This window comes from Suncus etruscus, chromosome 18, assembly GCF_024139225.1.
Source record: "Suncus etruscus isolate mSunEtr1 chromosome 18, mSunEtr1.pri.cur, whole genome shotgun sequence".
Lineage (NCBI taxonomy): Eukaryota > Metazoa > Chordata > Mammalia > Eulipotyphla > Soricidae > Suncus > Suncus etruscus.
Window position 1 is genome coordinate 45283914 of NC_064865.1, and position 19851 is coordinate 45303764.

The 19851-nt window shown below is 42.1% G+C and overlaps 1 protein-coding gene across 1 annotated transcript in view; it reads right to left on the minus strand.

Moving 5' to 3' along the window:
* The window catches only part of DTNBP1 (dystrobrevin binding protein 1), a 133987-nt gene that overhangs the window by 91154 nt on the left and 22982 nt on the right, over positions 1–19851 (minus strand). Inside the window, exons 4-5 of the mRNA XM_049765272.1 lie at positions 13809–13869; positions 488–620 (exon numbers count right to left, since the gene is read on the minus strand). Of these exons, the coding sequence (XP_049621229.1) occupies positions 488–620; positions 13809–13869 (194 nt within the window). The remainder of the gene's footprint in view (positions 1–487; positions 621–13808; positions 13870–19851) is intronic.

Sequence of the window (19851 nt, forward strand, 5' to 3'; positions counted from 1 at the left end):
AGAATACAAACTCCCTAAACCCCTTCTGCCCCTGAAATCACACAAAATATACCTAATTTTAAAAAGCAACAACTTGCAAAGTACATCTTTTGGATACAGCCAATCTTTTTTACTGGCTCCATTTATACTTTGAAACTGCGGAAAGCTACAATAATATCACTCCTTGACGTCACTTTAAGAATCAAACCAACTTGAAACATACTTTCTGAGCTAAAGCAGGGTTAGAAAACTGTCATGGTGTGATCTTAGAAATCACACTTACACTTTAGATTTCTAGATAAACCTTAGGTAATCATAATTTAGAATTAATTGGAACTCACTCTTCAAAGCCCTTACCCAATTCCTATTAACAGAAAACTGAATGCAATCTCAGAAAAACCTAGAGATTATAGGATGCCTTGTCCTTCCAGATGTGACTTACAGACACAAACATAAATTTACAAACATGAAACTTACAAAACTTAAAACTTATAAACAAGAAACTTACTCAGATTCGCAGTCATGGATTCTAAATCTGCTAGTAAGCCGGGCAGCTGCTGAAGCTGCTCCTGTAACTCTAGAAGACTCGTCTTCTTTTTCTCCCAGTGAGCTGACAGCATCACCACTTCACTATCCACCAGCTGTGCAAGACAGAAGGGACAAGGGCCAGGAAACCCAGAGTTTAGGCACAGAGAAATGATAGGCAGCTTGATGAGAACAAGACAATGTTTTCTTTAAAACCCTTCTGATGAGCATAGACGACAGGACACTCTAAAGAAGACAAATGCTGTTTTCTTTCTCAGGAAAAAGTCAACTTAATCTTCGGTGCAGAAAGCCTGAAATTGCTGCTTGTTTCACAGCTTAACCCCAAAGTGACCTTAGGAACCACTACTAAGTATACTCTTTTAAGTAAACCCTGTCTTTGGAAATCCAAATGTAGAAGAAAAAAAACAAACAACCCACCACTAGCCATCCCAAAGCAAACAAACAAAAACATAATTAACAGGCAATGATCTGTTGTACAAAATAAATCCAACAGAAAAGTTCCCTAAATGCACTCATCTTTGAATGCATTTAAAACTATATTATGGGGCCCAGAGAGATAGCACAGTGGCGTTTGCCTTGCAAGCAGCCGATCCAGGACCAAAGGCAGTTGGTTCGAATCCCAGTGTCCCATATGGTCCCCCGTGCCTGCCAGGAGCTATTTCTGAGCAGACAGTCAGGAGTAACCCCTGAGCATTGTCGAGTGTGGCCCAAAAACCAAAAAAAAAAAAAAAAAAAACCAACTATATTATGATTCATGGGGCTGGCACGGTGGCTCGAAGTGGTAAGGCATTTGCCTTGCTGGCGCTAGCCTAGGACGGACTGCGGTTTGAACCCCCGGTGTCCCATATGATCCCCCAAGCCAGGAGAGATTTTTGAGTGCACAGCCAGGAGTAACCCCTGAGTGTCACAGGGTGTGGCCCAGAAACCAAACCAAACCAAACAAAACCAAACAAAACAAAAAAACCCACTATATTATGATTCAATTTACATGTCAATACTTAGTACATAAATGCAGACGGTACTTGTAATATGAAGGGATTATTGCTCAATTCCAGAAAAAGAGAAAAGAACAAGAAGGCTTTCAGATGTCAAGTGGTCCCAATAGCAGGGTTGTGAGATACTGGGTTAGCCTAAATGAATTTTTACTTCATTTCCCGAAGCCTGTAAAGAAAAGGACAGAGCTTTTCCCAGATAATTGTTTTGGTTTTAGTATGGAATCAAGATGTTAGAAAGAGCAAGCAGAGGTCATCCTCCAAAGAGAAGCAAGACCTGTGAAAGATACTCACACTGAACAGTAAAGAGGGCAAAATTCATCATCTAAAACACATGTAAGTCAGCATTCAAAGATGAGAGAAAGGGTGAAGACAGGAGAGAGGGTAAAGGGGACCTAAGCCCAGGGGTTTTGTAAAGGGAGGGGTTATTGCTAATAATCCAAACTACAGCATCATCAAAACTGAAAATAAGAGATCCTGACTCCCAACACCAAACTTAAAAAGGGGCTGTCAAGACTCTGGAGCCCAGAGCCAGTCTTATGCCAATAAACTTCTGGGGTCAGGCTTTCTTGTAATCAGGCCAAGGATTTTTCTCCCATTTTCCCCATATTTTGCTGGGCCTATGCAAACAATGGCAATTGCCACTTTCACAACTTTACTACTGTATTTTTTTTAACACTTATCCTTTAAGAAAGAAAAAACCCAGCTTACTGAACTTAAAAAAATAAAATAAAATAACTGTAGTAGAATGCCTGTCTTAAATACAGGCAGGGGATACAAAGGAGGGAGGGAGGGCATTGGGGATGGGAATGCTGCACTGGTGAAGAGGGGGTTCTCTGCTTGTGATTGAAACCCAACTATAATCATGTTTGTAATCATGGTGCTTAAACAAAAAATTTTTTTAAAAAAAGGGAGCTGTCAAAATGTCAGGCTGGGGGCTGGGGATGGGAAGAAACCTGGGAACTGTGTTGGGGGAACTCTATTTGGGGGGATGGGTGCTGGGACAAAGCACATCTAAAATCCAACTATAATCACCTCATAAATAAATCACTAAGAAATTACTTTCTAAAGTTTAAAGAATATTTAAAAGATTAGTAGTTTTAAAATAATGCCTATTGTGTTAATGAAGTTTAGTGAGTAGAAGTGTATTCTCTGCATGCAGAAGGCCCAGGTTCAATTCCTGGTACCACATGGTCCTCAGTGTACAGCCAGGATTAACCCCTTGCCCCACAAGCACTGAATCAGGAAAACCTATTAATGGGTACCTATCCCTCCAAAAAACAGGCTTATTTTCAGCTGGTTGTATAAAGATATGTGGCACAGTTTTTAAGATTCTGAGCAGCGCTAATAGATCCTGCTGTGCTGCAATAGCAAGGCTTAAAGCAAGTACCTGTGTTAAAAACTCATTTATAGTAGTCAACTAACCTCTTCTGACCGTACTACTTGCCAGGCCTGGAGAAACAATGACAAAGAAAACCAGGGGCCGGGCGGTGGCGCTAGAGGTAAGGTGTCTGCTTGCCTGCGCTAGCCTTGGACAGACTGCGGTTCGATCCCCCGGCATCCCATATGGTCCCCCAAGCCAGGAGCGACTTCTGAGCGCATAGCCAGGAGTAACCCGAGTGTTACCGGGTGTGGCCCAAAAACCAAAAAAAAAAAGAAAACTGAGAAAATAATCTTGCCCTCTTTGTACTTCATTCTCTTAGCTTTCATTCCAAAATTCTCTAAAAGAAACAATGTTTGTATCACAGAGTCTATTTGAGGACAGCTAAGATATTTTTCATGGAATGTGACATATCTATTCAAAAGAATGTTAGTCTTTTTTTTTTTTTTTTTGGTTTTTGGGCCACACCCTGTGACGCTCAGGGGTTACTCCTGGCTATGCGCTCAGAAGTCGCTCCTGGCTTGGGGGACCATATGGGACGCCAGGGGATCGAACCTCGGTCCATCCTAGGCTAGCGCAGGCAAGGCAGGCACCTTACCTCCAGCGCCACCGCCCGGCCCCCAAGAATGTTAGTCTTAATTAGCCTGGCTAATTAACTTAATAATGGTAAAATTTTTAAAAACAAATTTAGGTAGTAATGACTTCTTACAGGAAATTAAAGTGCTTCCTTTAATTTTCCTTCTGAAAATTAAGTTATTTCTTTTTTTTTTTAATTTGTATTTTGCATCTGTGATGGTCTTTATTTAGTAAGTTTGACAGAATAGGTTGATTAATGGTAGCTGACATTTTGAAGCTAAGTACTCTGCCATGTACTTAGAATAGAAGGTAGCAAATGTAAGGACAATTCTTTCTCTACTCCCATATCCTCTACTGGGTGTCTCAGCATCATCTACTCATCTAAAACCTTATTCTGATTCATTGGGGGACAGGAAGGGGAATCTCCAAGTAAACAGGGTATTTAAGTGTCTTGTTTAGTGCAGGGCCAAGAGCCAGTCAGGGAAAGGAATGAACAAAGGTGGAAGAAAGAAAACATTCTAAACCTTATTTAATAGAATGTTCTTCATGACACCTCTCAGGATATAGACAGAGCTTGGTGTACAGAAGTTCATTCTGATGATGAAAGACTCATAAGAACTAGTAAGGCAATATCTTGATCTATTACCACCTCCTAACCGATTTTCCTAAAGATCAGTGTGGCCCTCGGGGAAGGGGCCCAAATACCCTTTTCCAAATAGGACCGTGCAGCTCCTGCACGTAGGTGAGTTTCCAGCCTCTGTGTCAGAAAACAGCAACCTCCCATCAACCGATTCAGAGCAGGCAGTTGTAGGTGTGCGCCAGGCAGCAGTCATTTCTGAAGAGCGAGTCAGTCCATGTTGAGAAGTGAGGATTGGTAGTGTTTGACCTCTGGTCAGGTTCCTCTAACCTTTGATCACAGCAATCGGTCTCAGTTTAATGGCCTTCTTGCTGATCCCAGCATCATGACAGGTATTCACCACATCCGTCACATTCTTATAGGATTCAGGAGCCTCTTCCATAACCAGTTTGGGCGAAGCAACACGGATGGCAATTCCCATATCTGCCAATTTATCTAAGACATCCTGAAAATCTAAATTACGTCGAGATTTTGCTCGGGACAATGCACGACCCGCTCCATGGCAGGTTGTTCCGAAGATCTCAGTCATGCCCTGCTCAGTGCCAGTAAGAACATAACTACAGGTTCCTATGGTGCCACCAATAAGCACTGGCTGTCCTGTGAGTTGGTAATCAACAGCGATGAGAGGATGGTGAGGAGGGAAAGCACAGGTGGATCCCTTCCTGTGCACCAACAGTGTCCGCTCCTTTCCGTCCACCACGTGCTGCTCCACTTTGGCAATGTTGTGAGAAACATCATAGATCACACGCAGGTCCAAGTCATCAGGGGTTGTGTTGAAGACTTTGGCGAAAGCCTGGCGGGTTAGGAAGGTCATAGAAGAACGGTTGACCCAGGCGTAGTTTCTGGCTGCTGCCATTCCCTTCAGATAATCCTGACCCTCTGGGGAGGAGATCCGGGCACAGGCCAACTGACGGTCATTGACTATGATCTTGTCTCTCTTCATGGCTTTTTCCATAGCCACTAAGGCATCTGTTGCTACCTGGTGGCCCAGGCCTCTGCTTCCACTGTGTATCATCACACACACCTGCCCCTTATGGTCGATCCCCATTTTTTTGGCAGCATATTCATTGAAAATTTCATCTACAACCTGGATTTCTGCATAGTGGTTGCCTGCTCCAAGGGTCCCCAACTGAGGCAGGCCTCTTTTCTTGGCTCTGGCAGAGACCTTGTTAGGGTCTGCTTGCAGCATTCTCCCGTACTCCTCACAGTGCTCTTTGCCTTCAGCCCAGGCATAGCCTTCTCTTAGGGACCAATCCACACCCATTTCTAAGGCTTCCTCCAAGTCTTTGGCATTCATTGGGATGACACCTTTGGATCCCACGCCAACAGGAATATGATCAAACATTGCCTGGGCAAGTTGCTCCTTCACAGGCTGAACATCACCCTCATCTAAATTGGTTCTCAGCAAGCGGACACCACAGTTGATATCAAACCCGACACCACCTGGGGATACAACTGCTTGAGGGTCATTCATATCAAAGGCTGCCATATTGCCAATAGCAAACCCATAACCTGAATGGACATCAGGAAGCCCAATAGATCTATGAACAATCCCAGGCAGGGCTGCTACGTTGCCTATTTGTTTCATAGCAGGCAGGAAGCCACCAACACCACCACCTCGGCAAGCATTCCTTAATTCCTCAAACATTAATTTTTCCAGAGAATCATTTACATGAAAAACTCCTTCAACCTGCATGTTGGGCACGAAGCCCTTCTTGATTCGCCAGCAGTTCTTGTTGATCTTTTCCAAGAACTGCAGCTCATCGTTATAGTTCCGACTCATGGCGGCGGCGGCGAGAACTCAAGGCAGGAAAGAAGCACTGTGCAGAAAGGCCGACGTACCGCGCCGCAACTAAGTCATTTCTTTTAAGAGAAACTTCGGTCTAGTTCATGCCATCCACAAAACTGAAAACTATAGCCTGAATTTGCAATCTAAGAATGGTGAGGAAAGACTATAAAAATGCACTGAAATGGCATTTTGGGGAGCTGGAGAGATAGTCTCAAGTGGTAAACTACAGGCCGTGCACGTGGCTGACTGACATCTTATCCACAGCACCATATATGGCCTGAACCCTGCCCGCCCCTCCAAAAATAATCCCTGAGTGTAGAGGCAGGAGTAAAAGTCCTGAGTACATTCGGGTGGTCCCCCAAACCAAAGAAAAATAAATTTTAAGATGTATCATTTTAGGTGCCATGCTTGTCATCTATGAGGACCCAAGTTTGATTCTTAGCACCAAAGGGTCCCTGAGCACTAGCCCCTTAGGCTCACACTGGTGGCCCTAGCAGCAGAAGGTATGGTCCTGAGTTCCCAAGCATGGCAGAGGTTAAGAACCTTACCAACAAAATAAAATGAAGTATCATTCGAATTTATAAGAAAAAGGGAGCAAGTGGGTTCTCAGAAAATCATCGCACCATCTTTTATAATGATACGGATGATCATTGTCAATATGCCATACCCATGCTAAGCAAGTTACAGATGTTATCTCTTTGGAAACAGCATTCTTCAGCCTTGTATACCTGTGCACAGGTACCTGCTTGGCATGCCTGGCCAGCAGACATCAACAAGTAGGTGGGCCAGTGGTTTTCAGCCTTTCTGCATCCACATTACAACTAGTCTTTGGACTAGTGGTAGAAGGTAGCTGATTTAACCACCACAAAAACCATGTAAGCTAACAAAATCACTATATTTTACAGCGAAGAAATTGAAGTAGAATGAAGTCGCATCACTTTCCCAAGGGCCTTAGTGGAAGTAGATTAAACTCTAGGTAATGTGACTTAAGCTCATGGCCTCAATCACTGTTCTGGTGACTGTGTTAAGGGACAGAAAGAAAAAGAAAAGTGAAAGCCAGGAGTGGAAATCATGTATGTAAACTTTACTTAATAATACAGTCAGGGCCGGTGGCACAGCAGTAGGGTGTTTGCCTTGCATGCGGTTGACCCAAGACGACCGCAGTTCGATCCCCAGGTGTCCCAGATGGTCCCCCAAACCAGGAGCGATTTCTGAGCTCAGAGCCAGGAGTAACCCCTGCGAGTCACAGGGTATGGCCCCAAAAGCAAAATAATAATAATAAAAATAATAATAGTAATAATAATAGTAATAATAATAAATACAGTGCAGTCATCTCCAGAGGGCCTTTACTCAAGTAAACAATTCAGAAAAAGAAAAGTATCAAACAGATCTAACACTAGAGAATCAACTTTGAGCAGTAAGACAAACCAATAGCGCTATGTTCAGAAATTCCTCATATGGGAAATGAAGTTAAGAGAATGAAACAGACAGTGGTTGATTTATAAATCAGCGAATAACAGGACCTCTGTTAATTTGTATTATAGAGTTAATTTGTATTAACTTTGCACTTCACAAAGAGTTAATTTGTTACGTTGTATAGAGTTAATTCACATGTCATCCATGTGTTTTGTCATCCATTGTTTGATAAACAGATTAAGTATAAAGATTTTTTTTTTTAAAACAGGAATGCAATCTAGTGGTTAAAATTTTATTTGGATTTGGGGCCGGGTGGTGGCGCTGGAGGTAAGGTGCCTGCCTTGCCTGCGCTAGCCTAGGACGGACCGCGGTTCGATCCCCCGGCGTCCCATATGGTCCCCCAAGAAGCCAGGAGCAACTTCTGAGCGCATAGCCAGAAGTAACCCCTGAGCGTCACAGGGTGTGGCCCAAAAACCAAAGAAAAAAAAATTTTTTTATTTGGATTTAACTTTCTTCTAGAATTTAGTAAAATTTCTCTAGCCATTTAGTTTTCTTTTGTTTTGGGAAGTCATAACTGGCAGTAATCAAGGCTTATTCTTGGTTCAGGGATCTGTCCTATTGAGGTTTAAGGGACCACTGGGGATTCTGGAGATAGAACTCTGGTCAGTTACTATGTGCAAGGTCAGTGCCCTAGCCACTGTACTACCTCTCTGGCCCTGCCATTTAGTTTTTTATTTGTCAAAGAATTGTTTATAAACTCTTTCTGAGACTCTTCTACAACTGTAGTTAAAAGTTACCTAATTCTTTAAAATTTGTGTTTTGTTTATTAATATCACCAGAGATTGAGTAGTCTTCTAAGAATTTTGGCTTTATTCAATTATTATTATTATTATTATTATTATTATTATTATTATTATTATTATTATTATTTTGTTTGTTTTGGGGGAGCCATACCAGGCAGTGCTCAGAGCTTTCTACTGGTTCTACAATTATTCCGGTGGTGCTCAGTGGACCATATGGGGTGTCAAGAATCTAACCCAAGTTGGCCAAGTGCAAGGCAAGCACCCTATAGTATATACCTATATACTTATATAGGTATATACTATATACCTATAGTACTATTGTTTTGACCCCACATATTTTATCATAGGGGTCCTTCCAAGCAATTCTCTAAGAGCCTGAGGATCCTTTCTGGCAACAGTCAACTGGGTCGAGCAGTTCAATGTGAGCGTCCATGGATGTGCCAGACATTACCTGGGCCACCTAAGCCACGCTCTGGGGCTTCTAGGGCTGTGCCCAGCCATGGTCAGAAGACCACGTGGTAATGTGGCTCAAACTGGGATGGTCGCATGCAAGGTTCCCCTCTAGACCCTGTTATATTCTAGTTCATTTATTCATCTTAATGATTTTACATTTTCTTCCTCTAAAGTATATCTAGTGTCCTTCAAAAGTTCTATCCTTTTTATTTTATTTTATTATTTTATTCAGGTATTGTGATTTACAACCATGTTCATATTAATGTCTTGGGAATGAAAATGTTGTGTGATACCACACCACCACCAGCTGTAGCCACAAAGCACTCCTGAAACTTTAAGGGTTTTATCACTAGAGCCTCATAAATACAACAAAACACATGTCTGGGGAGGGGACCAAATCCCAAACTGAGTGTACCAAGTGGTGGGGATGTTGGGTCATGGGCAGAGGGATGCTGATCCACTCTCCAAATCCTTTTTCAAAATTAATTTTCAGTGAACAATTTTCCACAGAACCAAAAGCAGAATGTTTTTGTGTCTTATTCTTGAGTGCTGCGACATGGCACCAGCAGTATCAAAACCCCACAATGAAGCTGAGCTCTCTTTCTGCACCCTCACCCCACATCTAGCACCCTCTGTAGATCCAATCTATTGACTGGATCTCAGATTTGTTCCCAATGGGCCTGTCTCATGCCTCGTTTCATTTCTTTATACCCAGTACACGAGAGAGCTTATTTTGTGGTTGTTTTTGTTTGTTTGTTTGTTTTTTGTTTTTTTTCTGACTCATTTCACTGAACAATTCCATTCAAGTGGCAACAAACCCTAAAAGGTCCTGTTTTCATAACACACACAGTCCTGGGGATCACATATGAGGCCTCCTACACAAAACATGTTCACGGGAACTGTCTCTGAGGCCCCTCTTGTCACCTTTTATTTCTCAGTATTCTAGTTTCCTCTCTGATTTGAAAGACAGACACTTCTACACTTTAATGATCACCTTCAAAATTCTGCCTCCATACCAATCTTAAATCTGCAATTAAAATGAGTATCTCATAAACCACATAAATAATCCAAGAGTTTTAGGAAAGCTTGGATTCTGCAAACCTGTTTTCCAAATTACACACGTCTGATTAGTTCACATTTTTGTTCTGTTGTCCTTAATTCCACAAATTATAAAATGATCCCACGAAAAATAACGTGTAGCTTTCTAGTCACTGTTTACTTAATTATATAAATGGTGTGCCAATTTCTTTGCTCAATTTTCCTTCCTCTGTCATAGATAAATCCTTTCAAATCATTTTCCTTTACTCTGAGCTAGTCTTTATATATTTCGTATGGTTAGCTCTTGATAGAATATTCTATTTTTATCTGAGAATGCCCTACTTTGACCTCCTTCTGAACAACTGGCTGAGCAATCTGGTAGGAAGCTCAAGAGACCTTTCTCTTTCAGTAGGTCTGATACGTTCTTGTCTTGTCTTGTTTGAGATGTCTAGGAAAGGGACACTCTCCTTCCTGTCTGCTTGTGGCGCTTTTGGATCTGAGGATTTACATAACATATATATTTCTGAAAAGGCCCAGTCACTTATCTTTTTCTACATTGTTTCGCACTCAGTCCCGCTTTCAAAAATGGCCTTTTTAGATAAATGAAACTGACACATACTAAGCTGATATCTATATATTGTCCAGATGAGCATATGCACATGTCTATGCGTATATATACACATTATACATACACATATTTTTACACATATTTTTACAGTGTCAAGGACAGAACACATATTACCACTGAGCTATACTGCAGTCCATCCTAATAAACTTCCCAGTCTTTTATCTTTTTAAAAGATTTTGTGAAATCCTATTTAATACCATTTAATCCAGTAGAACAATACTTAAAGCTCTTTGTTGGTCTTGAATCTTCCTCTTTGGGCTAAATGGATCTTAAATTTTTTTATAGTTTTCTGGAGAACACAGTAGGGAAATTAATCTCTGGAGATTCTCAGGGGTCCATATTTACCAAGTTTTATCCATGCAGAATATGTCTGTGCTGGTGTCAAAGAAGAATAACCCATGACCCCTCTATATCTTGAATTTAGTTCCTTGATCAAGCTGAAAATATAAATCAGAGCTCATTTTTATATGAGACCAAAACCATGGAAACAAATCTCAAAAGTAATCTATATTTATTCCATGTTGTTATGAGAACAGAGAATTTTTCTTGTTGCTTCCTTTTGCCTATATATAATTTTTCTTTGTATGTTGTTTTTATTTTTGGTTTCTGGGCCATACCTAGCTGTGTTCAGGGCTTACTCCTAGCTCTGTGCTCAAGGGTCACTCCTGGTTGTGCTTGGGGGACAATTATGAGGTGCCAGGGATCAAACCTCTATTGGCTATGTCCAATGCAAGTGCCCTATCTGCTGTACTCCAGCCCTCTTTCCTTTTTCTTCTTAGGTTATGGCTATACCTATTTCGAAGATGCAAGACATAATAACCACAGGAAACTCTAGATTCAGTTCTCACAAAATCTTCCAGAAAAGCATTTATTTTGTATCTAACCATAGCTCCCATCTTTTGGGGGAGAATGGGGTTAGCCCACACCCAGAAGTACTTAGGAGTAATCCAAGGTCATGCTCGGGTGTCCATAAGCAGTGTCAGGAAGTGAACCTACATGCAGGCATCCTGTCACTCAGTGCTTTTTCTCCATGGCTTCCATGATTTTCTAAACTATTGTTACTTAAAATTTCCTGTTCATTTTTTGGGCCTTCTTGATTTCTCTTTTATTTTTCTTCCTTTTTGCCTTTTCCTTTTCCTTTTTTGTTTTCAGTGTTGCACCTTTTTTGTTTGTTTGTACCAGGCCACAACTGGTAACACTCAGGGGTTACTACTTTTGGTGCCTGGGGGATCATGTGGGATGCCGGGATCAAATTCAGGTCAGCTGTGTGCAAGACAAATGCCTTACCCACTGTACTATCTCTCTGGCCCCTGTACCTTTTTTTGTTTTGAGTCCCCAGGTAATACCCCCTGGAAGTACTCAGGAACCATACGAAGCTGGGAATTGAACCTGGGCCTCGTGCATCAAAATATGTGTTCAGTCCTTTGCAGTATCATTCCAGTATCAAGATTTTCCTTAAATTTTTTTTGTTTTGTTTTTTGTTTTTGGGCCATACCTGGCGTTGCTCAGGGGTTACTCCTGGCTGTCTGCTCAGAAATAGCTCCTGGCAGGCACGGGGGACCATATGGGACACCAGGATTCGAATCAACCACCTTTCGTCCTGGATCGGCTGCTTGCAAGGCAAATGCCGCTGTGCTATCTCCCTGGGCCCGATTTTCCTTAATTTTAACTAACTTAATGTATTAAGAGTTTGTTAATCTGGGCCCGGAGAGATAGCACAGTGGCGTTTGCCTTGCAAGCAGCTGATCCAGGACCAAAGGTGGTTGGTTCAAATCCCGGTGTCCCATATGGTCCCCCGTGCCTGCCAGGAGCTATTTCTGAGCAGACAGTCAGGAGTAACCCCTGAGCACCGCCGGGTGTGGCCCAAAAACCAAAAACCAAAAAAAAAAAAAAAAGAGTTTGTTAATCTATGCTGTATTAGAGTGTTTTGTTACTATAAAACACCTCAAAAGTGTACTTATTGTCAGAATCCTATATCCACCACCCTTTTAGTAATTTCTATGTGAATCATTAGTGCTTTAATGTATTATTGCATTTCATACAACTATGACAACTTCACTAAGTTTGGCAAAAAGTAAAGAAAGTCAATTTACTTAACATTCAAAATCATGCAGTGTTTTTTATAAAGAATAACATCAATAACAGAGTGGCTGATCTTGACTAATATATTTTATATATTATAACTATCAGAGTGCTAAAAAGTATGCTTTTCTAAGTAAATTAAGATAACCTCTGAAACTATTGTATTTTTCTTTTTTTTTTTTGTTTTTTGTTTTTTGTTTTTTGGGCCACACCTGGCCGATGCTCAGGAGTTAATCCTGGCTGTCTGCTCAGAAATAGCTCCTGGCAGGCACAGGGGGCCATATGGGACACCGGGATTCGAACCAACCACCTTTGGTCCTGGATTGGCTGCTTGCAAGGCAAACGCCACTGTGCTATCTCTCCGAGCCCATATTTTTCTAAGAAAATTAATAATTTTAGACAGATGGTAAAATTAAATTCTTACCAAAATACCAAGTGATTCATAAATAGTGGGCAGAAAGAAAATTGTTTACTTATGTATACTACAAAGGCATCAAACTTAAATTCAAAACATTATAACTAGAAAAATTAAATATTTGTGACTTAAAATGAAAAGCAGTAAACTTTTGGCGTTTTTTGTTTGTTTGTTTAGGGGCCACATATAGAAATACCCAGGTCTTACTCCTGGCTCTATGCTCAGGAATCACTCCTGGTCGGGCTCAGGGGAGTGCCAAGGATGGAACCCAGGTCAGCTGCAGGCAACTCTGCCTGCTGTACTATCTTTCTGGCCTCCAAATCTGTAAACCTGTATTTTTATTTTTAGGGGTCACACCTGACAGCTTTCAGGGGTTACTCCTAGCTCTTTGTTCAGTAATCACTCCTGGCAGGCTTGGGGGACAATATGGGATGCTGTGGATTGAACCCGGATCTGTGTCGAGTTGGCCTCGTGCAAGGCAAATGCCCTACCACTGTGCTATCTCTCCAGCCTCATCAAAGTTGTAAACTTTTTTTTTTTGGGGGGGGGTCATACCTGGCAGCACTCAGGGGTCACTCATGGCTCTATACTCAGAAGTTGCTCCTGGCAAATCGGGGGACCATATGGGATGCCGGGATTCGAACCACCGTCCTTCTACATGCAAGGCAAACGTCCTGCCTCCATGCTATCTCTCTGGCCCAAAGCTATAAACTTTTAACTAAAAGACCATAACCACAAAACTCTATAGTCCCCTGAGTCAGGAGCAATTTCTGAGCGCATAGCCAGGAGTAAAACAAGTGTTACAGGGTGTAGCCAAAAAACAAAACAAAAAAAACCAAAAACCCAAAAAACCAAAACAAAAACAAAAACCCTCTAATACAAACTATAAAATGACTTAACTGAGCGATCATGAAAATGTGCTTTATGCTTTAGTTAGGGAGTTTCATAATTACTAAATTCAGCTTCAAATGCCCCATCATACACTTCAATTGCAATGTCTTCAAAACTAGCAGCTGGTCTTTGCAAAGGGACGTTTCTTTCCCCCAGTCTAAGATGAAGCAAGCATTCTTTACCTCTGCAGCACCAGCACATTCTTTGGCTCTCCTGTGAAGTGCAGCCCACGTATCTTCATACCTAAGAAAAACCAAAAAACAGTACATAATACAAACCAAGCTCAAAGCAAAAAGACATAAACGGGGTCCTGAGGCTGTGAAGATAGTCCAAGTAGTCGAACACATGCTTGAATTCAATCCCCAGAGCCCTGTCTGACCGAGGCAGCCAGGCATAGCCTGGCATGAGCAGCATCTCAGGCACAAATGCTGGGAGTTGCCCTTTCAACAAAAGAAAATGATATCCGCCATGCCGGAGGCCTTCTTAACCAGGCCTGGGGGGGGGGTGCGGGACTTGGGTAACCCCAGCACCCCTCTACCGCCTTACTCCAGATCTCCAGGGTTTCCCTGGGCCACATGCCTGGGCAAGCCAGCGAGTTGGGTCCCTTGGTGGAGCTTGAAGGTACCCTAGGCTTTCCCCTAGGTTTGGGTGGGGCTCTGAACTTCCGGCCTCCCAGCTTCTTGACGAAGTCACTGGTAATCTCTTTCCAGTCTATATTTTCAAAATCAGATACATTAATAGTACTCACTATCATTGAATTATGTTTTTATGTATGCAGAATGTCCATTTTGTAGTCTGCCCTTTCGCACACCCCTACAAAAGATCATTTTTCTCTTTAACTCTCTTAACCCCTATCATCATTACTCCTCATTTACCCTTTTTTAACTTAAGTATTGTAGAGTCCTAAGTCACAGACCAAAGTGGTGCCCTGGAGTTAACCCCACCCAACTATTCTAAAAGGCATAGAAAGGACACGTATGTCTTTTCAACATTTTATGTGTGTTTTTTTGACGGCTATAACTTTAGCTAAATATTCTCTTATACAGTGACGATCCCCCCACCCTTCTTTTATCCTCTCTTTGTGAACTGTTCAATATGGAATTTGGTGTGAAAGAATCCCTCAGTTTAATGCTTATGTTTGAATCAAGTCATGAGTATTGTTGGACGTGTTCTTACGCCCCCATATACTCTGATAACACCACGTGGCTTTATTTTTTGTTTGCATAGGCAGACTAAAACGGGAAAATACTATACATACAAATAAGTTCTTATCTAATAGAAATGGGAACACACAAATCTTGTAGTGCAATGGGACCTTACACCCTGAACATTGACATAAAGACCTGGCACAGGCCTTAGAAGAATGGGCATTCTCCATTCACCCCTGATCTAGAGAAGACATCTACGAAACATCCAAGGTTGTCTATAACATCACCTGGAGGCAATACTCTACCAGGGAAGACCCTACCGCTGCTCTGACATCGACCTACTCAAAAGAGACTTCCCTTAACACTGAGAAGACTTAACAACAACAATGACCTGCTTACTGGACAGGGCTTTCTGTATTGCCCCTTAATTATGAGGTGAAACTAGAGGATTCTCCACACCAGCCTGACTTCAATGTAGGATGTGCAGATTCCAGGATCTTTAATACAGAAACCTGATGCCAACAATAGGACTGCGTGAAAGATAAAACTGTATTGGCACTACAGACAATGACTTGGATTGAATAAACTAGTTTGCCTAAAGCCTAGAGTTGGTCTTATGCCAGGAAACTTCAGGGGTAGGGGTCTCCTTGTATTTAGACCAAGGCTTTTCCTTTCCATGTCCCCCATATTTTGGTGGGCCTATGCAAACAATATTTGCCACTCTAACACCGTTTTTTACTGTGCCCTTTTGACTAACCCTTTAAAAAAACCTCTTAAACTTTTGATGTTAACTTAAACTAATATGTATGCACATGAAAATATAAAAAAATATTATGCCTTCAATGTTTAAGGAGTCACATAAATCTCATGGCTTTAGGTTGCTTTGTGTACTGCTAAGAAATGTTATAATGTCCTACAATCTGGGAACTTGTGGACAAAGTAATTGTACATGGGTTCTGCCTTATTTTTCTTAATGTTCTTTGACTGTAAGTTCAATATTTAGGCGTTAGCAAGGGGATTTCTTCTGAAAACTCTGTTTATGGGCGATTGTCCTTTCACTGTAACTTTACCTTGTCCTCTTTGCATCATTTTTCTCATAATTAAAAATAAAAAATTTAAAAAAATAAGGTTTTTTTGGGAAAAAGGTGAAAAAAAAAAGAAAATGATAAAAATGAACCTGGAAAATCCAGTGATGCTATACATTAAAGCTTAAAAAGTGAAAATGAATGAAGAAGATAGCAGAGGGGGTGAGAGATGCTTGCCTTGTAAGCAGCTGACCTGAGTTTATTTTTTATTTATTTTTATTAATTTATTTAATTTTGGTTTCTGGGTCATACCTGGCAGTGCTCAGGAGTTACTCCTAGCTCTGCACTCAGAAATCGAAAAGAATCCCAAAAATTGACCCTGGTTCTATTCCAGGTCAGCCGTTAGGGCAAATGCCCTAACCCTGTGCTATCTCTCTGGCCCTGACCTGAGTTTATTTTATTTATTAATATTGGGGGGGGGTTTGGGCCACACCCAGTGATGCTCAGAGGTTACTCCTGGCTCTGCGCTCAGAAATCACTCCTGGCTTGGGGGAACCATATGGGACTCCGGGGGATCGAACCGAGGTTCGTCCTAGGTTAGCAGTGTGCAAGGCAAACACCCTATCGCTGCACCACTGCTCCGGCCCCCTTATCTGAGTTTAATCTCTGGCATCTCGTATAGTACTTAGGAAGAATCTTGAGCACTGGGGCCGGGTAGGTGGCGCTGGAGGTAAGGTGTCTGCCTTGCAAGCGCTAGCCAAGGAAGGACCGCGGTTCGATCCCCCGGCGTCCCATATGGTCCACCCAAGCCAGGGTCAATTTCTGAGCACATAGCCAGGAGTAACCCCTGAGCGTCAAATGGGTGTGGCCCAAAAACCAAAAAAAAAAAAAAAAAAGAATCTTGAGCACTGAGTCAGGAGGAGCCTTGAGCATCACCAGGTATAGAGACAGAACAGGAATTAAGGTCATTACCTTGCACACTGGTGACCCTTGTTTGATCCCCTGCATTACAGATGGTCCCCCAAATACTACCAGAAATGATCCCTGATCACAGGAGTAATTCAGGAGAAAGTCAGGAGTAATTCCTGGGCACTTCTGGATAAGGCCCCAAAGCTAAAAGCCAACAAACAAACAAAACAAAGAATATAAATTATAATAAGAAAAAAGTAAGTCAGCCAAAGGGAACACCCAACAGCCAAGTCTGGGACAGCGTGAATGAAAAATAATGGCAGTGATGGGCTATAACTCAAAAAATAAAATAATAATCCAGGAGTTCACAGTGACTGAAACAAATAATTAAAGAAATGATAGAATAAAGAAAAACCTGCTTTAAAAATTCCAATTGACTGCAGAGGAAAAAAAATCATAAAATGCAAACATTACCATGTGGCAAATACAACAAGAACAAGTGACGAAATTCAGTCAAGAATTCCAGTGAATGTGAAAACTAGTGAGAGAAAATCTAAAGAGAAACAGGACATTTACATCATCTTAAAATATTGCTTTAAGGGGCAAGCAAAATAGTGCAGTGGGGAAGATGCTTGCCTTGCATGCAGCTAATGCAGGTTTGGTCTCTAGTGCCACATGTGGTCTGGTCTTCAGAACGCCACCAGAAGTGATCTCTGAGTGCAGAGTCAGGGAAAAAGAGTACCAAAAATGGAGAAATGTGCAAACACTCTTTAACCAAACCATCGGTACCAATAGCAACAATAAAGGGATATATCAATTGATATCAATATCAAGTTCTATTGAATGATACACATATTGTACATTTAAGAATAATGAGAACAGCGCCAGAGAGATAGCATGGAGGTAAGGCATTTGCCTTGAATGCAGAAGGATGGTGGTTCGAATCCCGGCATCCCATATGGTCCCCTGAGCCTGCCAGGGGCCATTTCTAAGTGCAGAGCCAAGAGTAAGCCCTGAGCATTGCTGGGTGTGACCCAACACCCTCCCCCCCCCCAAAAAAAAAGAAGAATGAGAACATATTACTCTTTGGTATGCCTGACTGAAAAGGCAGGCAACTAATTTGAATCTCATAGTGAGAAAAATAAATCCAAATTGAGGGGTATTTTCTGCCAAATATTCTTTGTGTGTCAAGGATTTGAAAGACTCAGAAACTGCTCCAGATTAAAGATAATAAAGTTCTGGACAAGGATGAGTTTCTTGTTTAGAAGGATCCTTGTTTAGAAAGAAGGACATTAGTATGACAATAGCTGATAAGTATTTTGGTTTTTTTTTTTTTGTTTTTTTGGGTCACATCCGTTTGATGCTCAGGGGTTACTCCCGGCTAAGCACTCAGAAATTGCCCCTGGCTTGGGGGGACCATATGGGACGCTGGGGGATTGAACCGAGGTCCTTCCTTGGCTAGCGCTTGCAAGGCAGACACCTTACCTCTAGCGCCACCTCACCAGCCCCTGATAAGATTTTTTGTTGTCTTATTTAAAAGTGCTAATTTCCTGGTTTTGTGCATGATCCGCAAAACATATGAAGCAAACAGGGATAGAAGTGAAGGGCAGGGGCCGGAGACATAGCACAGCGGTGTTTGCCTTGCAAGCAGCCAATCCAGGACCAAAGGTGGTTGGTTCGAATCCCGGTGTCCCATATGGTCCCCCCTGCCTGCCAGGAGCTATTTCTGAGCAGATAGCCAGGAGTAACCCCTGAGCACCACTGGGTGTGGCTAAAAAAAAAAAAAAAAAAAAAAAAAGAAGTGAAGGGCAAAAGGCATAGTTTTTCCCAAAGCAGAGATTTCAATACCCTCCTCTCAATAATAAATGCAAAAATCAGACAGAACATAGGGAAGGAAAGGACTTGAACACCAACAACTATTAGACATAGCAGACATCACATATACAGATTATAGATTACAGCTCCCCACCACACGCTTGTGTTACTGACTTTACAGATAAAACATGCATTGGGAACAACAGGTTAAGTCTCAACAGGTTTTGCTTTTGTTTTTCCAAGGTGGGGCATCACCTTTGTTTTCCCTGGGGCTCACCCTGGCTCTGTGCTCAGGAATCTTTCTTGGCCAGTGTGCAAGGGGATTATAAACAATATAAAATAAGGGTCAGTTATATGCAAAGCAAGTGCTTTATATCCATACTATATCTCCAGCCCAATGAATGTTTTGTATAAAGAATTGTATTTGCATAGGGCCAGAGAAATAATATAGGAGGTAATAACAGCCTCAGTTTGAATTTGGTTATCACATATGGTCACCCAGCCACACCAGGAATTATTCTGAGCATAGAAACAGGAAATCCCTAAGCACTGCCAGGTAAATTCTCTTCATCCCCCCTGAAAAAAAATGTATTTTAAGAATATAGAGGAAAAAAAAAAAGAATATATATGTGTATGGGGCCAGAGTGGTGGTGCAGTGGTAGGGCATTTGCCTTGAACATGGCTGACCTAGGACGTACTGAGGTTTGATCCCCGAATGTCCCATATAATCCCCCAAGCCAGGAGCATTTTTGGGCACAGAGCCAGGAGTATCATCGGGTGTGTGTCCCCCCCCCAAAAAAAAAACTGAAAAAAAAAATACAGAGGTGCATGGGGTCAGAGAGATAGCACAGCAGTAGGGCATTTGTCTAGCACATGGCCAACCATGGATAAATCCTTGTTCGATTCCCAGCAACCCATATGGTTCCCCGAGTGTGATTTCTGGCTCTCTTGAGCTGGAGGCTAGCTCTAGCCGGCATGGGGTTTGGGGAGACCCCATGAGGAAGGCCTTCTCCCTAACTTGGGTGCGCTGGGAGCCTTGATAGGCTCCCAGCCTTCCCCTCTTCTGCCCCCGGCCTCCAGGCCTTCTGGGGTGGCAGCCCAGGCGGCCAGACAAGGGGGGTCCCTCCTGGAAGGGGTCCCAAGCTTTCCCCGCCCGAGTGTGATTTCTGATTTCCCTGAGGAGTGATTTCTGAGCCCAGAGCCAGGAGTAATCCCTGAGCATCATCAGATGTGGCCCAAAAAGCAAAAAAAAAAAGAAAGAAAGAAAAAAAATAGAGAGAGAGAAAGAGAGATACAGGGGTTAAGGTGCTTACTTTGCACATGGCTGA